Below are 25,300 nucleotides of genomic sequence, written 5' to 3'. Positions count from 1 at the left end.
CGGAAGTTTCTCCTCTTCCTCCTCAGTTTCCTCTTCCTGTTCCCGGGACATATGAACAGGGATGGTGTCCATGATGATGCTGGGTTTTAATTTTCGGCGCTCCCCAGGTTGGTAGGCTGAGTCCTGTTATATCTCTCTCTCTTTGCTGATCGGTACCCTGAGGCTTAAGGGGATCCTTTAGTGGTGCCAAAAGATAGTTTTTGTACTGCAATGTCTTCCTTTCCTTATCTATCCTTTCCTCAGGGTCACATCTCCCCCATTGACCCCCTCATGGCGGTGGCAGGTCCATCGGAACCCCAGCTTCCTATGGTTGGGCTGACAACGGTCCTGCAGTCCTTAGTGTCCCAGGTGGAAGTTGTGTGTGGGCAAAGGCCCAGGAGGAAGCTTCCCCCGTCTTCCCCTGCTCAGTCTCTCCTCTGATTCTGAGCCTGATGCTGCCGTGGACGCGGCCCATCCAGGGGGACTTAATATCACACCCCCAGATCCATCCGATAGTGATGATGATTCCTCCACGGTCGCAGCAGCGAATGAAAAAGCGCTGGTAGACGCACTTATCACCGCAGTGTATGAGACTTTAAAAATGGAGGATGCGGCTGATATACGGTGGTGTTTGGTATGCATAAGTCGCCTCGTACTCCAAAGGTGTTTCCTAAGGTGCCTTATTTTGACAGGTGCTCCTGTAAGGAATGGTAACAACCAAAATGACCCTTTGTGGTCCCCAAACGTTTTGCTGTATTTTAACCTTTTGAGGAGTCACTTTAAAAAAAAAAAAAAAAGTGTAGTAGTTCACCAGTGGTGGACCCTCCTGTTTCCAGGTTGAATAAAGAAACCATGATCCCAGTAGAGGAATCCCCATCCTTTAAGGACCCGGTTGACAGGAAAGCAGAGGCTGTGGCACACAGCATGTGTATACTATGGCTGGTTCAACATTGTGGTCAATCTTTGCCTCAGCCCTGGTGTCTCAGACCCTAACTGAATGGACCAAGCTTTTGCGCCAGGGCCTAGGTAGAGAGCAGGTCCCCGCTGCTTATGTTGATTTAGTGGACCAGTTGGTCCATGGGCTGCAGTTTATTTGTGATACAGCTCCTGTACTGATTCAGCAGTGGTGATTAGATGCGAGCTGTGGCATAAGAATTGGTCCGCAGGCCAAGCCTCTAAGAAAGCTCTCATTGATCCGCCCTTTCAAGGCGTTTGCCTGTTTGGGGCTACCCTAGATGACATCATTAACCGCTTTCCGACCGCCGCACGAATATTTTACTGTGGCGGTCAGCCCCTCACAGGCAGAGCGACGTAGTACTACGTCGCTAGCCTGTGAGGGTCTAGGGAGCGAGCGCGCGCCCCCGGAGGCCCACTCCCGCGCGGTCACGGACCCCCCCTGCGCGTGTGACCGGCGGACACGATGTCCGCCGGTCATTCGGCGATCGTCGGTGCAGAGGGAGAATAAACAAGCCGCCTGTCATTCTCCCCTGTGTAGAAACAGTGATCATACGGTTCTACTATGTAGGACCGTTGATCACAGTTCCTACACCTCAAGCCACAGCCAATCACAGTTAGAATCGCGCCCCTAGGGACACACACCACCCCTCCCTCTCAAAAAAGTTAACCCCTTCACTGCCAGTGTAATTTTACAGTAACAGTGCATATGTATAGCACTGATTACTGTAGAAATGTCACTGGTAACCCCAAAAGTGTCAAAAATGTCAGTCAAGGGTCCGATCTGTCCGCCGCAATGTCGCAGTACCGCAAAAAAATCGCAGATCGCCGCCATTATGCGTTTAAAAAAAAACAACAAAAATGACAAATCTTTCCCTTTGTTAGTAAACGCGATAATTTTTTTGCGCAAACCAATCAAAATACGCTTTTTGCGATTTTTTTTTTTTTTTTAACCAAACATATGTAGCATAAAACAAATTGGCCGAAAATGTTAAAAATTTGATTTTTACATTTTTTGGGGGGGAATTTCATATAAAAAAATTTGAAAAATATTGTTATTTTTGCAAAATTTACGCTCTTTTTTTGTTTATAGCGCATGATCAAGTACCACCAAAAGAAAGCTCTGTTTGTGTGAAAAAAAGGACGTCAAATTCGTTTAGGTACAGCGTCGCACGACCGCGCAATTGTCTGCTAAAGTCACACAGTGCCGAATCGCAAAATAGGCCCTGGTCAGGAAGGGGGTAAAATCTTCCGGGGCTTAAGTGGTTAAGGGTATCCGGGGGGGGGGGGAGTAGAGTACCTTCCTGCCACAGTCAAGGAAAAGGAAGGAGCCTCATTGCAGAGGCCTATAGAAAATTATTTTGTGCTTCTGGGACGGAGAATAAAGGGAAAATATCTTTTGAATCTTCCCCGGGAGGTTCCAAGCAACCTTGGTCTTGTAAGCCTAGAGCTAGCTTCCTAGGACCAGCAGACAAGACCCCTTCAGCATGAAGGTCTGCCCTCACCCATTACTGGGGTGGGTGGACATCTTTGCTGCCATGGAGGACTTTGGTCTGTGTCAAGGAGATCCGCGAAGTGTTTCTTTTGGGGGTACCCAGAATGGGGGGCAAAGTTTGTTCTTTTTAGTTTTTTAGGTCCTGAGTTTCCTTGTGCGGATTTAATTCCTGCAAATGTTCAGGTGATGTCTGAACTACCTAAGCCCCCCCCCCCATCACTGTCCGAGGAATTGATTTACCTGATCTCGTCTGATTTTAATTCTGACCAGAATTCCTCTGAACAAATTTCAGGAACCGCAGGCCGTGATTCAGTGGCTGCTGTCACACAGACAGTTCTCTCTCCCGATTTGCATACATATCCACCTTCAAGACAGTTCTGTTTGCACAGTCCTACATGCAACTCTTTTACCAGGTTCAGCTCCATAGGAGGATACCGAAGTTTATGACGAGGTCACAGGGTTCTTTGACAAACGCTGCAGGGGTCCAAGGGCCAGTATCATCCTCGGCTCAGGCTTCTTCTGCAGTTCCTGCGAGGAATCGAGAGCGAAGATCTTCCAATCATCCTGGTGGCCGTAAACGTCCCTTGGGGGCTTCCTCTCAGAGAAGACCAGTTGTCCCAAGGGCTAATCTACTATCTTGCTTTACAGTCGCATGTTTTAATGGCTTAGCTATTGAAAGCCAGGTACTGAGGGATAGATGTTTGTCTGGATCAGTGATCCCTACTATGGTGAAGGCGAAGAAGTCGTCTTCCAGCAAGCCATATGGAAAGCATACATTTATTGGTGTGAGTCGGTTGGTGCTCATCCTCGATCCTTTTCGGTGGTTCAAATCTTAACCTTTCTTCAACGTGGCATTGATCAGAAATTGGCCTTGAGTACCTTTAAAGGCCAGGTGTCTGCCTTGACAATCTTTTTTCAGTGACCCCTAGCCACACACTCTTTAATTCGATCCTTCATTCAGGGGGTTCAACATGTGGCTCCACCTGTATAGTCTATCTTGCCCTCATGAGATTTAAATTCAGTGCTTTCGGTTCTCTAGAAACCTCCATTTGAGAATATTTGGGAGATTCCCTTGTCTACATTATCCCAGTTGGTGACATTCTAGGTGGCTATTACCTCAGCTCGTAGGGTATCGGAATTAGTGGCATTATCCTATCGCATTCCCCATTTAGTGGTCCATAGAGATAAAGTGGCTCTTCGTCCCTGTCCATCATTCCTGCCCAAAGTTGTTTCTGACTTCCATTTGAATTAGGACATTGTGTTGCTTTCCTTGTGTCCCAAGCCGGGTCATTCCAAGGAATTTGCTTTGAATACCTTGGATGTGGTTCGTGCAATCTCGGTGTATATGGGAGCTTCTGAGTCCTTTCGGAGGTCAGACTCGCTTTATGAGTTTGTGGTTACGTCATGGCGCATTTTAGTGCTTCTTGGGGCTTCCGTCGCCTGGCATCAATATTGCAAGTTGGCAAGGCGGCCACTTGGTCATCAGTGCATACCTTTACAAAGTTCTTGGCATCTTGGATACTTTGGCATCTGCAGATGCTTCTTTTGGCCGCTAAGTTTTGCAGGCTGCTGTTTAAGATGGGCTGTTCCCTCTTGGGGGGTGTTTTTGTTTAAACTTTATTTTTTTCAAATGGGGCTCCTGTGATCTGGTTAATGCCCCTGTGTCCTGGTTAGGGCACTTATGTTTAGCCTTGGGTTATATTCCCCTCCCTCCTTTCCTTGTGGCACTGCTTTTAGACGTCCCAGTAGTTATGATTTATGGAGCGCGGTGTCTGTCTGAGTTCGATGGACACAGCACCCACCCCTTTTATGGAGTTCTGATACTGCTTGCTACTAAACTGATTACCTAGAGCACAGAGGGGGTTATATACCAGCTGAGGACAGCCAATTGGCATAACCAAGTGTTTTTTGTTCTGCCTAGTCCTACTCCTGGAGAAGGCAATATAACCCTGTAGTTATGATTTCTGGAGCTCTGTGTCCGTCAAACTCAGAGAAATGGATTTCACAGTAAGTACAAAAATCCCATTTTGCTTTACGGGGTTCGATAGAATAGTCTTAGATGTGGCAAAGAGCAGGTTTAGCATAAATTTTTGACTGAACTTCTCCTTTAAAGTATTTGCAATTTTATGTTGAACATTATTCTGAAATTGTTTAACAGTTTTTAGACACCTCTGCCCATCGTTACTTAAGAGAAATTGACTCCCCAAGGCTGGCCATACATGTTCAGTTTTCTTGTACGATTTTCTGTTAGATTTACCAAAACCCGTATAATATGAGGTGAAAACTTAACAACACTTTCAATTGTAGCTTATAAGGCATGCCTTTGTACTACATAGTTAAAGTTAAATCTAAAGAAAATTTTATAGAAAATTGTGTAATGTATGGCCAGCCTAAGATGCTCTTTTTATACCCAGTTAAGTTACTGACCTGTTGCCGATTACCCTAATTGTAAAATGCTGTTCCAGCTCTTCCTTGTTACTACCACTAAAGCCTCATACACACGATCAGATTGTCAAATGATCTGTCGTCCATTTTTTGTTGCATGCTAGTCTCATGTGGAAAGTGAAGAGGTTACTTTCATATGAAAATTCCTGTACGACAGAATTCAAGTGATGCCATGTGTTGAATTGTTTTGTATGTGTTCTTTAGTTTCTGAGCATGCCTAGTCTTGCTCTTACGATTTTTTTTCCAGACGAAAACTGTACTAATTAAACGAAAATCGGACGTTGTGTTGATGTACGATAAAAATTTTATAGCCTGCACATCCAGTTTTTGTCGTCTGAAAATCCGTAATCGGCTGTCGAAAGCACTATACTAACAATCCGAAAATCGGCAGATCGTTTGTCGGACGAAATTTTCCTTCAGATTTTCGTATCGTGTGTACGGGCCTTTACTCTGCCAGCCATTTGTTGCCCTGTCCCAACTTTCTTGAGACGTGTTGCTGCCATCAGTTTCAAATTTGTCATTATTTTTCTAAAATAGTACATTTTCTCAGTTTAAAAATGTAATATGTTTTCTATGTTCTATTGTGAATAAAATATGGGTTAATGATATTTGAAAATCATTGCAATTACGGTAATTGCAATTTTTTTAAATGAAGATTTCACAAAGCGTTCCAAATGTTTTGGAATTGGGGTTTCTTTCTGAGTAAAATGGAATTTAAGAAACTTTCATGTCTTTAATGGTGACAACATCCATAAACATGCAGGTTTACATAAGGGTGGACAGCAAATAATGGTGATGGATGGGCACAGTTCTGTAAAGCATAACACATTTCTCCTTTCATTGGTGTAGAGCAGTGAGTTTAGATTATTTTTTATTATGGTCCTTACTCATTTGTTGCATAAACACTGCGTTTTAGTGATGCATTTGATGCATAGGTTGTCATATATTTTACATTTTGTTTTAGGAGTATAATCTCAGTTTTACAAAAGCATTGGCAAATATGGGTAATTTTGTTCTCATATTCCATTTACAATGGCAGTTTGAGAGAATACTGTAGGATCACTGTGAGCAGATAATTCCCAAATAAACCATTTAGACAATTTCTTACTTTACATCTGCTGATGCTCCTGTTTCTCTTTTTGAAGCTAAAGAAGACATTGCAGATAGAAGCAACAAAAGATTTCAGCAAGATCCCCCTCAATACTCAGCACCCCTTTCCCCAAAGCTGGCCAGGACAGAATCATCTCATCCATCAGAAGGTAGCCAATCATAGTCTGTTCTATATATAAACCTTATACTAACATTTGGTCACCTTATTGTGCTGAAAGTCATGGTTCTTAATGCATACCAAGACTCTTCCATGCATTTCAGCTTAGGGCCGCGCAGTACTAATGCTGTGATGTGAATGGATCTTATAAGCTTGAAAGAGGTTTTAAAGACCCAGTAAAGCCCATCATAGGCATTAGAGGGCTGTGTGGCTTTCCCAACTACAAACCTTTCCATCATTTAACCATTTATGTTTAGGCTTAAAATACATAAGGTACCTCCATAATTCATGTAACATATCAAAAACCATAAATCAAACCGTACAATCTCGTGAAAGTCCCATAAAATAGAACGGAATCTTCAAAATGCAATCCAAACACCGTGATGTAAGATTTGTGCTGCTTATTATTCTCCTTTCATTCCTACCACAAAAAGTGTGCATAAAATGCACACTCACCAACCATCAATACAAAACACACCTTATATTAATCCAGCTCCTTGATCACCAGCCTTCAGGAGCATCCTGCAGTGATATTAGCTCTCTAGCCCAACGACTTCTCCAGATAGCTCTCTCTCGCATATAATTAAAAAAAAAACAACCCAGAAAAGGTACAATATAGGATCATAGTACAGTACTTTTATTTAAAACTTTAGCTAATCGTAAAAAATCTAAAATGCGTACTTACATTTAATGGTGCTATAAGTCAGCACCAACATATACTACAGTCTTAACCTCCCTGGCGGTCTGATTATGTACAGATTTCTGTGATAAAAGTGGTACATTATTTTGCATGGAAATCTGTTGTTTCATATTTTAAAACGCACCTTCCCCCGCCGTCCCCCCCCGCTGTCCTCCCGCTGTGTGCTCGGCCGATGCCGGCACTTGTCTTCCAATTCCCTTCCCTGCGAGCGTTGAGACGCAGGGGGGTGAAACTGGCGGCAATTTAAAAAATGTAAGTACACTAAATGACATGATACAAAGTTGTGATCCTAACGGATTACACTGTATCATGCTATTTCACCACAGGATTGCACCTGGTGACTTTTCCAGTGCCCTGTCTGTGCTTTTCCAGTTCTTTGTGCCTGGAAAATTGAGAACGACCATGGCGTCCAAAAAGCGTTTTCTCTGTCGCTCATTGACAGACGTAGTCCTCGTTGATTAATAACAACTCGGGTTATACTGCCCTCTACAGGAGTAGGACTAGACAGGAAAGAAAACATTCTGGCCACACCTTAGGGGCAGTCCCAGAGGGTATATCCTCTCTCTCTCTGCTACAGCAAATCAGTTTTTTTTTCTGTCTAGTTAGGAGTAAGGACCTAGATGCCTTGCTAGGATCTTCGGTCCTGGCAGGATTTTTTTTTTCTTAGAAAGATTTTTTATTTAGACAGCTTTTTTTCTCCAGTGTTCCTGTGAGATCTTCAAGCAAGCAAGCTGTAACTGGGCGACGGGCTGGATGTTGAGATCCAGTGGTCACCCCAGTTCAGCCTACGAGCGCGTGCAGGCCATAGCTCCGCGCTGGGTCGGCCGCGACATAGTCCCACTGGACGGGGACTGACCCTGCGAGTTAAACGTCTCGCTTGAACGCCAATGACCAAGAGTCACGGCGTCCGTACTGGTCGACAGCCCCCCCACCCCGGTGGAGAGGGGTTCTGTCAGGAGTGGCGCCCGCCTGGTTCCGGTATGGTGAGTAGCATGTTCCCCCTTTCCCCCCGACGGGTTTGTGGTGAACGCGGGCCCCTCTCTGGAATGGTAGGATGGGTCTCCCCTCTATCCTATAATAGGTCACAGATCCCCCAATTTGAGTGTGATTTTTGTGAACAGAAACCAGGAGGCTTGGTTTAGGAGCTGACAATCTAATGTCATTTTAAAACTGTAAAGGTGACTGAAGTCAGTGGCAGTACTAGAATGTTACTATTGTAGCAGAAGGTATCCTACCTGTCAGAGGTGAATCACTGCAGTCCAGATCGCCATTCCTCCAGCAAGGGCAGAGGGCTACCTTCCGACGGCCCACGGACCGCATGCGGCCCGCCACCGGCCAGGCTTATCACCATCGGGGTGAAGGTTTGTGGGGCCGAGATACTCCCGCAGGCCGCCAGACACGCCGTTATCCTGTACAGGCCGCCGCCATTGTCTGGCAGAGCGCACGAGGCCGCCATATTGGCGTAGCCTCGTGTCTCCAGCATGGGGGCGGCCATGTTTGAGGTGACCAAAACACCTCGAGGAGCTAGGGGAGGCGCCGGAAGGCGTGCAAAGGGGCGGAGCCGCCTCCTTTTTACCCGGGAAGCCAGCCAAAGACTTCCTGTCTGTATAGACAGTGCTGGAACAAGTTGCATTTGAAACTCTGAGCATCAAGTGGTGAGCCTTGGGGTCTATCTCTTTCTCTCGCTCTGTAGGGGTCCCTAAGCAGGTAACACTGAGGGGCATTGTGGCGCTGGGGGTCTGAAAAAAAAAAAAAAAAGTTTTATTTTTTTTGGCAATTGATTTTTTCCGGGTAGTGTCTGGAATTATCATGGACCCTGCCACACAGGTACCCCCACCTGTTTCCCTCGAGGTGGCCGCAGGACCCGCCAGTTCACAGAATATGGATGCATTTACAGCAGTTTTGGAGACTTTGGTGTCTCGGGTGGAGACGGCCTGTCAGGGACGGGGGTCAAGAAAGCGACCCCCGCCTACCCCTATATCATCTGATACTTCAGATTCTGAGATGGTCATTGCAGCTGCAGGTCCCTCTGCAGGGGCTGTTGTCTCAGGTAAAGTTCCCTCAGACAGTGAGGAGGACTTTCTTGCTTCCGCCATCGCACAAGAAGAAGCATTGGTGGACGCACTAGTTGTGGTGGTTCGGGAAACCTTAAGACTTGAGGTTTTACCGGCAGAGGCAACTGAAATGGAAATTCCCTTTGGTACTAGCAAACCTACCAAGACGGTGAAGGTTTTTCCTTTACCCAAATGTTTTGGTAATAAGATTAAAGAGGAATGGGATCATTCAAAGCGTACCTTTACTATTTCCAAGCGCATTGCTAGACGCTATCCGTTTGAGGAATCCCTCATCAAGAAATGGACGGTACCACCAGTGGTGGATCCACCTATTTCCAGACTGAATAAAGCCACTGTTATCCCGTTGGAGGACGCGCCGTCCTTTAAGGATCCGGTGGATCGGAAGATGGAAGCGGAGTCCCGCACTATCTTTTCCCTGATAGGGTCAGCCTTTAGACCAGTAATTGTCATTGGTTTAGTTTCACAGACATTAACGGAATGGGCGAGATTGGTGCGCCAGGACCTGAAGGGGAAAGGTATCCCCCAGGCAACATCTGATTTGATGGAACAGATTATACAAGGACTACAGTTCGTCTTGGATGCCACCCCCTTATTAGGGCATGCATCTATGTCAGCGGTAATCCTCAGACGTGTGCTGTGGTTAAAATGCTGGTCGGCGGACCTAGGTTCCAAAAAGACCTTGGCGAATCTCCCCTTTCAGGGGAATCGCCTATTTGGGGCCACCCTAGATGAGATCATTAAGGATGTCACTGGGGGCAAAAGCACTTTTTTGCCGCAGGCTGCTAAAGCTAAAGGACCTCGCAACAAGCGTGGACCTTTCTTTGCCGCTCATAAAGGGTTTGTTCGCTCCGCTGAAGCGAGCGGGAAAGGCAAAACCCCTCTAGGAGGGTTCAAGAAGCGCTGGTCGGACAAACAAAAGACCGACTCAGCCAAACCTGAAGTTAAGGCTTATACAGCCTGAAGGTGCGCCCCCACCCGGCTTGAGGGTGGGGGGACGTCTTCACCGGTATTCAGAGCACTAGATCGAGCATCGATCACTGCTACCGGTGCGATTCTTCCCTTCCAACATTTAAGTACTACAGGGAGCGGTAGTTACCGTTCCCTGAACAGATCATTTTCTTTACCTTTTCCAAGGATTAGTCTCCGTTCCCCACAGGAATCGGATCCGGTTGAGCAGACAGACCAAGGAGCCTCTAGTCAGGTGACTTCGGTCTCTAATGCTCAACCAGGAGAAATCATCACTCCTGATAGGAATCAGGTGTCTGATAAATGTGTGGGAACAGAGAGCGATCAGACTTTGTCGGATTGCCTGGGCCAGGTAGCTCTAGGGCAGCCTGGTTCGGATCCAGTCAGACAATATCAGGGTGATGACTTAGGTCGATCACCAAGGATTTCACCATCTGTGTCGTCTTCAGAGCATCCCGGAGGCGCGGAGGTTGGTAACGCGCGCCCACGATCCTCTAGCGGACGCAGCAGACGCGCTGAACGGCCTGTAAAGGCAGTGTCAGCTATTAGATGTATTCCCTCCTCTCAGATTGCTGCTGAGATTTCTCCGCAGGATAGAGATGGAGGGAACCCCAGTTATCCTGGAAATTCTAGGCTAGCCTCGTCAAGCCGGTCAGGCCGACTTGGACATGCTAGTCGCGAACGCTCCTTGGAGACTTCCTCTCAGGGAGGATCTGCGGTCTCAAGGACCTATCTTCCATTGTGCTTTACGGTCGCTGGGTTTAATGGCCTGGCCATTGAGACCCAGGTACTGAAGGACAGAGGGTTGTCAGCTTCAGTTATTCCTACTCTAATTAAGGCTAGGAAAGCGACTTCCAGCAAGGTCTATTATCGCACATGGAAGACTTATATCACGTGGTGTGAATCTTTGGGATTTCCTCCACGTACCTATTCGGTGACCCGAATCTTGGCTTTTCTGCAGAAGGGGGTTGAGCAGAAACTATCCTTGAGCACCATCAAGGGTCAGGTTTCAGCATTAGCAATCTTCTTTCAGAAGCCCTTGGCTACTCATTCCTTGGTGCTGAATTTCATCCAGGGGGTGCGGCACCTGGCTCCACCAGTCCGCGCGCCCTTACCGCCCTGGGATCTTAATTTGGTTTTGTCGGTTCTGCAGAAACCTCCCTTTGAAAATATCAGGGAGATTCCCTTGCTTACATTATCCCAGAAGGTGGCCTTTTTGGTGGCTATCACTTCTGCACGCAGGGTGTCAGAACTGGCTGCATTATCATGCCAGTCCCCATATCTAGTGGTTCATAGGGATAAGGTAGTTCTTCATTCGAAGCCATCCTTTCCTCCAAAGGTGGTTTCAGACTTTCATCTGAATGAAGATATTGTGCTACCTTCCTTGTGTCCTCAGCCCAATTATCAACGGGAACATGCGTTGCATTCCTTGGATGTGCTTCGGGCAATCAGGGTATACCTGAAGGCTACGGAATCGGTTCACTTTTTGTGATAACGGATGGCCCCAGAAAGGGGTTGCCTGCATCTGCCGTGACTATCTCCAAATGGATTAGACAGACGGTGGTACAGGCTTATTCTATTAAGGGTCGGAATCCTCCGTTCCCTGTTAAGGCGCACTCCACTCGAGCGCTCAGTACTTCCTGGGCCTACCGCCATCAGGCGTCAGTGGTCCAGGTGTGCAAGGAGGCCACCTGGTCATCGGTACATACCTTTACAAAATTTTATAAAATTGATGTGATGGCATCGACGGATGCCTCATTTGGCTGCAAGGTTTTGCAGGCCGCAATTTGAGGAGACCGGTGGTCTACCTCGAGGGTTTTTTTCCGTTGGAATTTCTGTTGAGTCTCATCTTTTGATTGATGAGCCTTTAGAACTTCTAGTTGGCACCGGTTGGGCCTTCTAGATTGGATTTTGATTTCCATTTTCCCACCCCTCATTTGTGGAACTGCTTTGGGACGTCCCGAGTTGTTATTAATCAACGAGGACTACGTCTGTCAATGAGCAACAGAGAAAAATTGATTTTTGTAAAATCTTACCGTAAAATCCTTTTCTCTTAAGCTCATTGACAGACGTAGTACCCGCCCCTCTGTTTTTGAGTTGGGTTGGGTTAAATTCTCTAAACACTGCTTTGTGACATAACTGATTTGCTGTAGCAGAGAGAGAGAGGATATACCCTCTGGGACTGCCCCTATGGTGTGGCCAGAATGTTTTCTTTCCTGTCTAGTCCTACTCCTGTAGAGGGCAGTATAACCCGAGTTGTTATTAATCAACGAGGACTACGTCTGTCAATGAGCTTAAGAGAAAAGGATTTTACGGTAAGATTTTACAAAAATCCATTTTTTTGCACAAAAGCGATTTTAGACGAACTGGAAAACAGTGCCCGCAAAACTGAGTTACTTGAAGAACTGAGTGATAGCGATTCGTGGGAAAATTCGTCATCAGGTACGGAAAGTGGCGACAGCAACGATTCTGATGTCTCTTTCTGGCACATAGCTCAGTTGGAAATTCTGAAGAATCATTTGATATACTTCCTAAATTCCACAAGCTATGTGCTAGAAAGAGACATCAGAATCATCGCTGTCATCACTTTCCGTACCTGATGACGAATTTTCCCATGAATCACGATCGCTCAGTTCAAGTAACTCAGTTTCGCTGTCGCTGGTTTCCAGTTAGTCTAAAAGCGCTTTTGCTCAAAAAGCGCTTTTGCTCAAATAGAACGCTTTTTGGACGCCATGGTTGTTCAAAATTTTCCAGGCACAAATCACCGGAAAAGCACAGGCAGGGCACTGGAAAAGTCACCAGGTGCAATCCTGCGCTGAAATGGCATGATACAGTGTGATCTGTTAGGATCACCGCTTTGTATCATGTCATTTATGTTTTTACACTTTTGAATTTGCCGCCGGTTCCACCCCCCTGCGTTGCAACGCTCGAAGGGAAGAGAACGGGAAGGCAAGTGCCGGCAATCGGCCGTGCACAGAGCAGGGAGAGACTGTGAGGACGCAGGGGTGGACGGCAGGGGAGCACAGGGAAGGTGAGTAGCGTTGCGGGGTAATCCTGAGTGTGGCTCGGGGTTACCGCTTTTGGTACTGAAAGTTAACCCCGAGCCACACTCTGGAATACCGCTAGGGGGGTTAATATGCGGTTGTTGTGTACTCCAAGAATGGCGTGCGTTCCAGCAGCCGGATGTGATGCCCGAGATAAACCAGTAGTGACGTCAGCGATAGCAGACGCGCAGCCTCTCAGATGCCCATTGCTGACATCACTACTGGTTTACCTTGGGCATCACATCCAGTTGCTGGATCGCAGGCTGTTCCTGGAGTACACGGCAAGCGCATATCGAGGCTGTAGTATATGTTGGTGCTGACTTATAGCACCATTAAATGTAAGTGCACATTTTATATTTCTTACGATTTGGCTAAAGTTTTAAATAAAAGTACTGCACTATGATCCTTTATTATACCTATTCTGTGTCTTGGTTTTTTAATTATACGTGAGAGAAAGCTATCCGGAGAAGTCTGTGGGCTAGAGAGCTGATATCACTGCAGGATCCTCCTGAAGGCTGGTGATCAAGGTTCTGGATTAATATAAGGTGTGTTTTGTGTTAATGGTTGGTGAGGGTGCATTTTATACACAGTTTTTGTGGTGAAGCACTGTGTAAGGAGCATTACAAGTAGCACAAATCTTTCATTACAGCGATTGGATTGCTTTATGGAGATTCCGTTATGTTTTATGGAACTTTCATGAGATTGTACTGTTTGATTTATGTTTTTTTATATGTTCTATGAATTATGGATCTGATTTAGTAGCGCCATACCTTTCTTTTCCTTTTTAAGAAGTTTAAGAGTGGTTGTACGACTTTAAAGGGGGCAGCTGCACTTAAACATTTTTAAATAGTGCTGTAATTGGCGCCACAGCTTATCACCTATTTTGATTTATGAGATAAGGTGCCTCCAGCCTATAAGGGGGGAAACCTTAGCTATCAGACAAGAATTTTCATTTTTATACTCCCCAGAAGCCTCAGCTACCAATGTTTATTATTTTGGTCATTTTTCAAGCTTTAAACGCTTAATCTACTTGCTCACGATTTTCAGTTTCGAGGTTGTAAACATGTTTGAGAGATGATGGTCTCAGCTTTTACCTAAGATTGGCTGTTCTGAGTGAAACTGGTTGTCATGTATGATTTAGGTCTGTTCATATTATGTGAGCATCTCAACTTACAAGTCCAAATCCAAACAACACTCTGAATTCTGCTTACAAGTCATTAAGTTCAGGGATTTAAAGCGGTTGTAAACCTGAAAAAAAAAAAAAAAAAACCTGCAAGAAAAAGGCATAATGAGCTAGTATGCATCGCATACTAGCTCATTATGTATTACTTACTTTAGAACGAAGCCCCGACACGGACTCCCGGACACCGCTGCGGGCGCTGCCATGATCCCTCGGCGTCTCTTCCGGGTTCGGCGGCTCCGGCGCTGTGATTGGCCGGAGCCGCGATGACGGCATGCGCGGGAGTGATTTTCCGGCAAGCTCCCAGCAAGGAAAGCTGAAGGTCCCCCCGGACCTTCAGAGTGCATGCGCGGCTGCATGCACTGCAAATATCTCCTAAACCGTTTAGGAGATATTAATTGTACCTACAGGTAAGCCCTATTATAGGCTTACCTGTAGTTAAAAGTGTCAAAAAGCGGGATACTACCCCTTTAAGTCTCCCTCTGTGAGTACCTGGAGTGTGCAGTTATTTACCTGCAGTTCCTCTGTAGTTAAAGCTGAATAGTTTTGCAATTACAACCCCAGTTCCAAATAAGTTGGTAGTACGCTGTGTAAAATCTACATAAAAGCAGAATGCAATGATTTTCTAGTCTCATAAACCCATATTTTGTTCACAATAGAAAAGATATCAAATGTTTAAACGGAGAATAGGTCCCTAAAATTGATGGCAGAATCATGTCTCAAAAAAGTTGGGATATGGCAACAAAAAGCTGGCAAAGTGAGTGGTATGAACAAGGCAGTGCTGGAAGAACATTTTGGAACTAATTAGGTTAATTGGCAACAAGTTAGTAATATGATTGCGTAAAAAAAAAGCATTTCTCTATCGTTCATTGTCAGACGCAGCTTCATATTATTCTTAACCATTGGGTTATGCTGCCCCCTACAGGAGTAGGACACTAGGCAGGAAAAAACTTTACCACGCCTATGGGGCAGTCCCTGCAAGCATACACCCACACACTCTGCTATAGCCTTCAGTTTTTCTGCCTAGTTTAGGAGTAGGACTTCAATCTTAGCTTGTTTTTTTTTCTTTTAAAGGGGACTTTTGTTAAAATTTAAATTTTTTAGCTAGTTATGTTCCTGAGAGCACTGCAATCAACAGCCAGACTGCGTTTCGGACTGGATATTCTAGATCCTTAAGGTCTCCCAGTCTGGTCAGCGAGCGTGTGCAGGTTATAGCTCCACGATGGGCCTCGTCATGACAGAGCCCAAATGGAAGGGGGGGGGGGGGCTGGCCTGCGAGTGAAACACCTCACTGGGACGCACACGACCTGGTTCGGCCTGAGTCGCACCCCCACCCAAGTGGATTGGCAGTCTGTCCGGAGTGGCGCCTACTCTATTGTCATTGGTATGGTGAGTAGTGTCCCCCTATAGCTCTTGCAGTGGACGTGGGCCCCTCCTTGGGCTGCTCAGACCCCCGGGTTCACATCCATTTCCCCTAGCCTTCTTACAGTCACGGTGGTCTTTTGGCCCCAACCTACCCCCATGCCCCCCCCTTCTGGGGTTAGGTAGGAGCTGGCTTGGCCACTTGCTCCAGTAAGGGTGGGTGGATGCGGTTGTTGCTGACCGGGCTGTCCAGATCGCACACAGGGGTCTTTGAGCAAGTTCCCGGCCCCCTGGGGGTTAGTGACTGGGGCAGAGATGTCTATTGGGCTCACTGCGTTGGTATAGGCTTGGGGGGGGGGGGGGGATAGCGGATACTGCTTCATCCACGGGTCTGCACCTCACATGTCTGGGGCGGGTCGAAAATTTAGTACGTGGCTTTGCGGCCTACTCACGGCTGTCCGGGTACCTGGCTAAGCTGACCGAGTACCTGACCAAGTTGACCGAGATGAGGTGCCTGACCAAGCTGACCGGCGGATGCTTCACGTGGATCTGGCCAAAAATTGAGGCTTTCGGCTTGCTCGAGGCTGACGGAGCTTGCTGTCTGAGTGACTGACCAAGCTGTCCGGGCGACTGACCAGCTCCTAAATGAACTGTCCGAGCTGCTGACAGAGCAGACAGCGGACTCGTGACCGGATCGGGCCCCAAATTTAGGTCAAAGGCTTCCGCCCTCCCCATCCGCCACAACCTCGGGGGTGTACTAATGGAGTGCCTGGCACTCCCCCTTAAACCGGGGGGGGGGGGGGCGCCGTGGGGGTATTGTGGTGTGGGGGGCCCCCTCTTCCCCTTTATAGGGGGCTATGTCCTTTTATGTAATTTATGATGGGTGACCCTTAGGTCTAATAGGGTTTTCTCTAGCGCTCATTGACAGACGTAGTCCTCGGTGATACACCACCTTCGGGTTATGTTGCCTCCACAGGAGCAGGACTAGACAGGAAATTAAAAAGCTCTGGCCACACCCTAGGGGCAGTCCCAGAGGGTATATCCTCTCTCTCTCTGCCTCAGCAAATCAGTTATTTTCTGTCTAGTTAGGAGTAAGGACCTAGATACCTTGCTGGGATCTTAGGTCCTGGCAAGAATTTTTTCTTAAAGGATTTTTTAGACAGCTTTTTTTCTCCAGTGTTCCTGTGAGATCTTCAAGCAAGAAAGCTGAACTGGGCGACGGGCTGGATGTTGAGATCCGGTGGTCACCCCAGTTCAGCCTACGAGCGCGTGCAGGCCATAGCTCCGCGCTGGGTCGGCCGCGACAAAGTCCCATTAAAGGACTGTCCACGCGAGTTAAACGTCTCGCTGAAACGCCAAAGACCATGAGTCACGGCGTCCGTATCGGTCGACAGCCCTCCCGCCCCGGTGGAGAGGGGTACTGTCAGGAGTTGGTGCCCGCCTGGTTCCGGTATGGTGAGTAGTATGTTCCCCCTTTTCCCCTGACGGGTCTTGTGGTGAACGCGGGCCCCTCTCTGTATGGTAAGATAGAGTCCCTCTCTATCCTATAACATGACACAGATCCTCCTACTTTGAGTGTGATTTTATGTGCAAAAAGCCAGGAGGCTTGGTTTGGGAGCTAACAATCTAATTGTATACATGTTAAAAAGATGTAATCTGTGGCATTCTGGGAATCTTACGGTGTTAAGAATAAGCTACCTACCAGTCAGAAGCCACGGACATGTAGACTGCCTTCCTAATCAGATCTCCAGCTATAGCAGGCCTCCCGAATGGCCATGCGGTCCGCCAGGGCCGGTACCGCCAACCACGCCATATCCCCATGCAGAGAGAGTGTTGTGTGCCCTGCAGCACACCGCTATTCAGTACAGGCCGCCGCCATTTTTTTTGCTGGATCGCACGAGCCGCCATTTTGGCGTAGCCTCGTGTCTCCAGCATGGGGGCGGCCATGTTTGAGGTGATCCAAACACCTCGTGGAGCTTGGGGGAGGCGCCGGAAGGCGTGCAGAGGGGCGGAGCCGCCTCCTTTCTTCCTGGGCAGCCAGCCAAAAGACTTCCTGTTTGTCAAGACAGCGCTGTAACCTGTTGCAGTTAAACTCTGAGCATCAAGTGGTGAGCCTGGGGGTCTATCTCTCTCTCTCTCTCGATCGATAGGGATCCCTAGCAGGTAACACTAAGGGGCTTTTGTGGCGCTGGGGGTCTGAAAAAAAAAAAAAAGTTTTTTATTTTTTAATTATATTATCCAGGAAGTGACTGGAATTATCATGGACCCTGCCACACATATTCCCCCACCTGTTTCCCTCGAGGGGGCCACGGGACCCGCCGGTGCACAGAGTATAGAGTCATTTACAGCAATTTTGGAGTCTATGGTGGCTCGGGTGGAGGCGGCCTGTCAGGGACGGGGGTCAAGGAAGCGACCCCCGCCTACCCCTATACTATCTGACACCTCTGACTCTGATTCAGAGATGGTCACTGCAGTTGCAGGTTCCTCTGCAAGGGCTGTTATCCCAGGTAAAGCCCCCTCAGACAGTGAGGAGGACGCTTCTTCTCCTGCTATAATTCAGGAAGAAGCATTGGTGGACGCACTAGTTGTGGCAGTGCAGGAAACCTTAAAACTTGAGGCTTTACCGGCAGAGGCAACTGAAACAGAGATTCCCTTTGGTACTAATAAGCCCATCAAAACAGTGAAGGTTTTTCCTGTACCTAAATGTTTCGGTAATCAGATTAAAGGAGAATGGGAGCATTCTAAACGTACCTTTACTATTTCCAAGCGTATTGCTAGACGCTATCCGTTTGAGGAATCCATCATTAAGAAATGGACGGTACCACCAGTGGTGGATCCACCTATTTCCAGGCTGAATAAAGCCACGGTTATTCCAGTGGAGGACACTTCGTCCTTTAAGGATCCGGTGGATCGAAAGATGGAAGCAGAGTCCCGCACCATCTTCTCTCTGATAGGGTCAGCATTTAGACCAGTAATTGTTATTGGTCTAGTTTCCCAGACACTTACGGAATGGGCGAAAATGGTACGCCAAGATCTTAGGGGAAAAGATATTCCCCAGGAGACATCTGATTTGATGGAACAGATTATACAAGGGCTACAGTTTATCTGTGACGCAGCCTTGGACACTACTCCCTTATTAGGGCATGCATCTAAGTCAGCGGTGATCCTCAGACGTGTGCTGTGGTTAAAATGCTGGTCAGCTGACCTAGGTTCCAAAAAGACCTTGACTAATCTCCCTTTTCAGGGGAATCGTCTATTTGGGGCCAACCTAGATGAAATCATTAAGGATGCCACTGGGGGCAAGAGCACTTTTTTGCCACAGGCTGCTAAAGCTAAGGGACCTCGCAACAAGCGAGGACCTTTCTTTACCGCCCATAAAGGGCGCCCGGCTGGTACTAGCGGGAAAGGCAAGACTCCTCCAGGAGGGTTCAGGAAGGGCTGGTCGGACAAGCAAAGGACCAACCCAGCCAAACCCGAAGCAAAGGAGTACACAGCCTGAAGGTGCGCCCCCACCCGGTTTCAGGGTGGGGGGACGTTTTCACCGGTATTCAGGACATTAGATCAAGCATCAACCACTACTACCGGTGCGATTCTTCCCTTCCAACATTTAAGTACTACAGGAAGCGGTAGTTACCGTTCCCTGAATAGATCTTTTCCTTTACCTTTTCCTAAGATTAGTCCCGATACCTCACAGGAATCGGATCTGGTTGACCAGATAGGCCAAGTAGCCTCTAGTCGGGTGACTTCGGTCCCTGAGGTTCAACCAGAAAAGATCACCTTTCCTGATAACTATCAGGTATCTGATAAATGTGTGGGAACAGAAAACGACCAGACTTTCTCGGATGGTCGGGGCCAGATACCTCTAGGGACGCCTGGTTCAGATTCTATCAGCGCCAGTGGTCCTAGAAATTCTAGGCTGGCCTCCTCAAGCCGGCCTGGCCGACTTGGACATGTTAGTCGTAGACGTTCCGTGGGAACTTCGTCTCAGGGAGTGTCTGTGGTCTCAAGGAACAATTTACCATCATGCTTTACAGTCGCTGGGTTTAATGGCCTGGCCATTGAGACCCAAGTACTGAAGGACAGAGGTTTGTCTACTTCAGTCATTCCTACCCTTATTAAAGCAAGGAAAGCGACTTCCAGCAAAGTCTATTATCACACATGGAAGACTTATATTGTGTGGTGCGAATCTTTAGGATTTCCTCCACGTACCTATTCGGTGACTCGAATATTGGCCTTTTTGCAACAAGGGGTTGAGCAGAAGCTAGCCTTGAGCACCATCAAGGGTCAAGTTTCAGCATTAGCAATCTTCTTTCAGAAGCCTTTAGCTACCAAATCCTTGGTGCGGAATTTCATCCAGGGGGTGCGGCACCTGGCTCCTCCAGTCCGCGCGCCCTTACCGCCCTGGGATCTTAATTTGGTTTTGTCGGTTCTACAGAAACCTCCCTTTGAAAACATCAGGGAGATTCCCTTGCTTACTTTATCCCAGAAGGTGGCCTTCTTGGTGGCTATTACTTCTGCTCGCAGGGTGTCAGAACTGGCTGCATTATCATGCCAGTCCCCATACCTAGTGATTCATAGGGATAAGGTAGTACTTCATCCTAAGCCATCTTTTCTTCCTAAGGTGGTTTCAGATTTTCATCTGAATGAAGATATTGTACTACCTTCCTTGTGTCCTCAGCCCAAGCATCATCGGGAACATGCGTTGCATTCCTTAGATGTGGTTCGGGCAATCAGGGTATACCTGAAAGCTACGGAATCTTTCCGTAAGACGGATTCACTTTTTGTGATCACGGATGGCCCCAGAAAGGGTTTGCCTGCATCTGCCGCGACCATTGCCAAATGGATTAGACAAACGGTGGTACAGGCTTATTCTATTAAGGGTCAGAGTCCTCCGTTCCCTGTTAGGGCGCACTCCACTCGAGCGCTCAGTACTTCCTGGGCCTTTCGCCATCAGGCGTCAGTGGTCCAGGTATGTAAGGCGGCCACCTGGTCGTCGGTACATACCTTTACAAAATTCTATAAAATTGATGTGACGGCATCGGCGGATGCCTCATTTGGCCGCAAGGTTTTGCAGGCCGCAATTTGAGGAGACCGGTGGTCTACCTCGAGGGTTTTTTTCTGTTTGAAAAAAAAAAAATTTTTTCTTTTTTTGTTGAGTCTCATCATTAAGGATGAGCATTGTAAACTTCTAGTTGGCACCGGTTGGGCCTTCTAGATTGGGATTTGATTTCATTTTCCCACCCCTCAGTTGTGATACTGCTCTGGGACGTCCCGAAGGTGGTGTATCACCGAGGACTACGTCTGTCAATGAGCGCTAGAGAAAAATGGATTTTTGTAAAATCTTACCGTAAAATCCTTTTCTCTTAGCTCATTGACAGACGTAGTCCCCGCCCCTCTGTTTTTTGAGTTGGGTTAAAATCTCTAAAGACTGCTTTTTCACATAACTGATTTGCTGAGGCAGAGAGAGAGAGGATATACCCTCTGGGACTGCCCCTAGGGTGTGGCCAGAGCTTTTTAATTTCCTGTCTAGTCCTGCTCCTGTGGAGGCAACATAACCCGAAGGTGGTGTATCACCGAGGACTACGTCTGTCAATGAGCTAAGAGAAAAGGATTTTACGGTAAGATTTTACAAAAATCCATTTTTTTTGTGGAACATTAGCCTGCGTCTCCTTGCTGGAATGTGGTTGGCGACCTCCCCTGCTTGTTATGCTCTCAGGGTGAGCTTAGCATATAGCGACTCTACTGGGTCTGCGCCCACGCACTTTGGGTGCTCTGCGGTGAGGATGATTCCTTTTTTTTTTTTTGCACATGCAAGGGTGCTGATGGATGCACTGGTGCAGAAAATTGTTAACATGGGGAGCATCGGTCCCCTCGGGGGCCCGTAGATCCCCTAAAAGCGGCAAAGGTACTCCCTTTTCCTGCCTACTGTGACAAAATTGTCACGAGTCAGTGGAGTTTTACTAAATGCAATAATGGTAACCACGCATGGTGTAGCTAAAAAGCTTGTCTGCGGACCAGGTTTCTAAAAACGCTCTATCAGATCTCCCCTTTATGGGGGACTGCCTATTTGGGTCTTTGTTGGATGAACTGATCAAAGGACTCACAGGTGGTAAGAGTACTTTTCTTCCTGTATCCGCTAAGGGCAAGTCACTGCGTAATAGACAGAGCCCTTATTTTTCAGCAGTATTTGGAAAGCTGTGTGTCCAGTGGACCTGGACTCTGGAAGAGTCCAGACTTCCGATCAATATTCTGGAACTCAGAGCGATAAAGCTTTGCTTGAGTTACTGGACAAATCATCTGCAGGATTGTCCAATTCGGATTCAATCAGACAATGCCACGGCCGTTGTTTGCATCAATCAAGGGGACACCAAGAGTGTCCTGGCTGCCCGGGAGGTGGCGGAGATCTTAATATAGGCAGAAAACTTTGTTCCAGCCCTCTCTGCCGTGCATAAACCGGAGTGGAGAACTGGCAGGCGGATTACTTAAATCGTTAGGTGTTGGATCAGGGGGAATGGTCCCTGCTCCAAGAGGTGCTTCAGCTGTTGTCTGTCTGGTGGGGGACACCCGATGTAGACCTGTTAGTTTCTCGGCTCAATGAGAAGGTACAGAGGTTTGTAGCCAGGTCTCGGGATCCTCTGGCCGACACCACAGACGCACTGGTGGCTCATTGGGGTCAGTATCGGCTGATCTATGCGTTTCCTCTGCTGAAACTTCTGCCGAGGCTTCTCTGCCGAATAGAGATGGAAGGGATTCCGGTCATACTGGTGGCCCCAGACTAGCTTTGCCGAGCTTGGTATGCAGGTCTGGTAAGGTTGGTCGCCGATGCTCCTTGGAGACTTCCTCTCAGGCAAGATCTGTTGTTTCAAGGACTGATCTTCCATCCTGCTTTACGGTCCCTGGCTTAATGGCGTGGCTATTGAAAGCCAAGTATTGAAGGATAGGGGTCTTTCTGATTCTTACACTGTTGAACACTAGAAAATCTACCTCCAGGAAGATTTATCATCATATGTGGAAATCGCACATCTCAAGGTGTGAATCGATTAAGGTGCATCCACGCTCCTTTTCAGTAGCTAGGATATTGGCTTTTCTCCTCTGCTTGGACTGTCACAGAACGTAGCCTTTTTGGTGGCTATTACCTATTATTGCCCACAGAGTGTCTGAATTTGTGGCGCTGTCCTGCCGTTTTCCTTCTCTGGTGGTCCACAGAGATTAAGTGGTACTTCGACCTAATCAGGCGTTTCTTCCTAAGGTGGTTTCTGATTTTCATTGAATGAAGACATTGTGCTGCCTTCACTCTGTCCTAAGCCCAAGCATCCCTAGAAAATGCCTTGCATTCTTTGGCTTTGGTTCAGGCAATTAGGGTTTGCCTGGTGGTTACTGAGTGTTTCTGAGAATTATACTCTCCTTTTGTCCTCACAGAAGGACCTCGGAAGGGATTGGCTGCGTCTGCTGCGACCATATCCAGATGGATCAGGCAGACGGTGGTACAGGCTTATTCACTTAATGGTCAGGTTCCACCTTTCCCTGTGAAGGCGCATTTTGCTAGGGCGCTGAGTGCCTCTTGGGCCTTTCGCCACCAGGCGTCAGTAATACAAGTTTGCAAGGCGGCAAGTTGGTTGTCTGTGCACACGTTCACTAAATTCTACAAAGTAGATGTGTTGGCATCTTCTGATGATTCTTTTGGCCGCAAGGTTTTTCAGGCTGCGGTTTAAAGAGCAATTTTTCTCTTTGAAGGGTGTATGTTGTTTCTAGGTGAGCTCCAGTTGTTCCTGATTGGTCTCCATGTTACCTGGTTGGCTAAGCTTAGCTTTTAGGGAATTACGTTCGTTCTCTGTTTTGTGTTCCCACCCCTTATGCAAATACTGCTTTGGGAAAGTCCCAATGGTTAAGAAGAATATGGAGCTGCGTCTGTCAATGAACGATAGAGAGAGCTGGATTTTTGTAAGGTCATACCGTAAAATCTTTTTCTCTGAAGTTCATCGACAGACGCAGCACCCGCCCCTCTATATCTGAGTGGGTTGGGGTTTTTTTTTACGTCTGACACTGCTTGCAGCAAAACTGAATCCTATAGCAGAGCAAGTGGGTGTATGCCTTCAGGGACTGCTCCATAGGCGTGGTAAAGTTTTTTTCCTGCCTAGAGTCCTACTTCTGTAGGGGGCAGCATAACCCAATAGTTAAGAAGAATATGGAGCTGCGTCTGACAATGAGCTTCAGAGAACAGGATTTTCTCTGTCGCTCATTGACAGACGCAGTCTTCTTGATTAATATCAAATAGGGTTATGCTGCCCTCTACAGGAGTAGGACTAGGCAGAAGGAAAACGTTCTGGCCACACCTTAGGGGCAGTCCCAGAGGGTATATCCTCTCTCTGCTCCAGGAAGTCAGTTTTTTTTCTGTCTAGTTAGGAGTAAGGACCTAAGTTCCTTGCTGGGATCTTGGTCCTGGCAAGATTTTTTAGAAACTTTTTAGGCAGCTTTTTTCTCCAGTTGTTCCTGTGAGATCTTCAAGCAAGTATGCTGAAACTGGGAGACGGGCTAGATGCTGAGATCCAGTGGTCACCTCAGTCAGCCTGCGAGCGCGTGCAGGCCCTAGCTCCGCGCTGGGTCGGCCGCGACATAGTCCCACTGGACAGGGACTGACCCTGCGAGTTAAACGTCTCGCCTGGACGCCAACGACCAGTTGGTAACTGAGTCACGGCATCCGTATTGGTCGAAAGCCCCCCCACTTCAGTGGAGAGGGGTTCTGTCAGGAGTTGGCGCCCGCCTGGTTCCGGTATGGTGAGTAAAATGTTCCCCCTCTCCCCCTACTGGTGTGTTGGTGGACGCGGGCCCCTCCCTGGGATGGTCACTATCCTATAACAGGTGTTACAAATCCCCCATTTGAGTGTGATTTTGTGTATAAGAAACCAGGAGGCTTGGTTTGGGAGCTGACTATCTAAGGTCTCTGTATGAGGGTGCACTGTTTAAGGACCATGACTGAAGTCAGTGGCTAGCATTACTGTGAATGATGGCCATGTATGGGGGATAGATCCTACCTGACCCCGATGCCTGGGCCTAGATTACTGCCATCCACAGGCCGCCATCCTCCCACACCTCCCGCAGGCCGCACAGGCCGATACCATCCTCCGCAGGCCGCACATTGCAGCAGGCCGCCGCCATCTTCCCATAGGTGACAGGCCGCCGCCATCTCCCGCAGGTCGCCATTTTGGCGTAGCCTCGTGTCTTCTGCATGGGGGCGGCCATTTTGAAAACGCCCAGCTACCTCGAGGAGGAGCAGGGCAGCGCCGAGAGGCGTGTAAAGGGGCGGAGTCGCCTCCTTTACCCGGGAAAAGTGCTAAAAGACTTCCTGTCTGTAACAAGACAGCGCTGAGAGCAGGTGGATAAAACTTCGGTGCATCAGGTGGTGAGCCTTGGGGTCTCTCTCTCTCTCGGTGGGGTCCGGAACAGGTACACTGAGGGGCGCTGTCCCTGAGCCCTGATTGCCATCCCTGGTGGCCATGGTGGGCATCCCTGGTAGCCATGGGTGGCCATCCCTGGTGGCTCTAGTGGCAACCCCCCCCCCCCCCAGGGTCTGCACTGGTAATCAATGTTCTGATTACCAGCACAGACCACCCCCTGTGATTAGTGAGTAATTAGCATAAAAAATGCTTCAAACTCACTGATCCCCTGGCTGCAGCACAGATCATCTCTTCTTCTCCTCACTGACAGGATCTGTGTGAGGAGAAGAAGATGAAAGCTGTTACAACGGCTGTATTTACATTACATGACGGCTGTGATTGGACACAGCCATCATGTGATCAGGAGGGCCAATCACAGGGCCCTCCTGCCAAAACTTG

At 47.8% G+C, this 25,300-nt stretch overlaps 1 protein-coding gene across 1 annotated transcript in view; it reads left to right on the top strand.

The window, feature by feature from the left end:
- The window catches only part of SCML2 (Scm polycomb group protein like 2), a 277,149-nt gene that overhangs the window by 216,080 nt on the left and 35,769 nt on the right, over positions 1-25,300 (top strand). The window contains exon 11 of the mRNA XM_082245590.1: positions 6,037-6,132. Coding sequence (XP_082101716.1) covers positions 6,037-6,132 — 96 coding nt within the window. The remainder of the gene's footprint in view (positions 1-6,036; positions 6,133-25,300) is intronic.

Source organism: Pelophylax lessonae, assembly GCF_965119305.1.
Source record: "Pelophylax lessonae genome assembly, chromosome: 2".
Taxonomy (NCBI): domain Eukaryota; kingdom Metazoa; phylum Chordata; class Amphibia; order Anura; family Ranidae; genus Pelophylax; species Pelophylax lessonae.
Note: the sequence above shows the minus strand (reverse complement) of the source record. Positions and strands in the feature narration are given on the sequence as shown.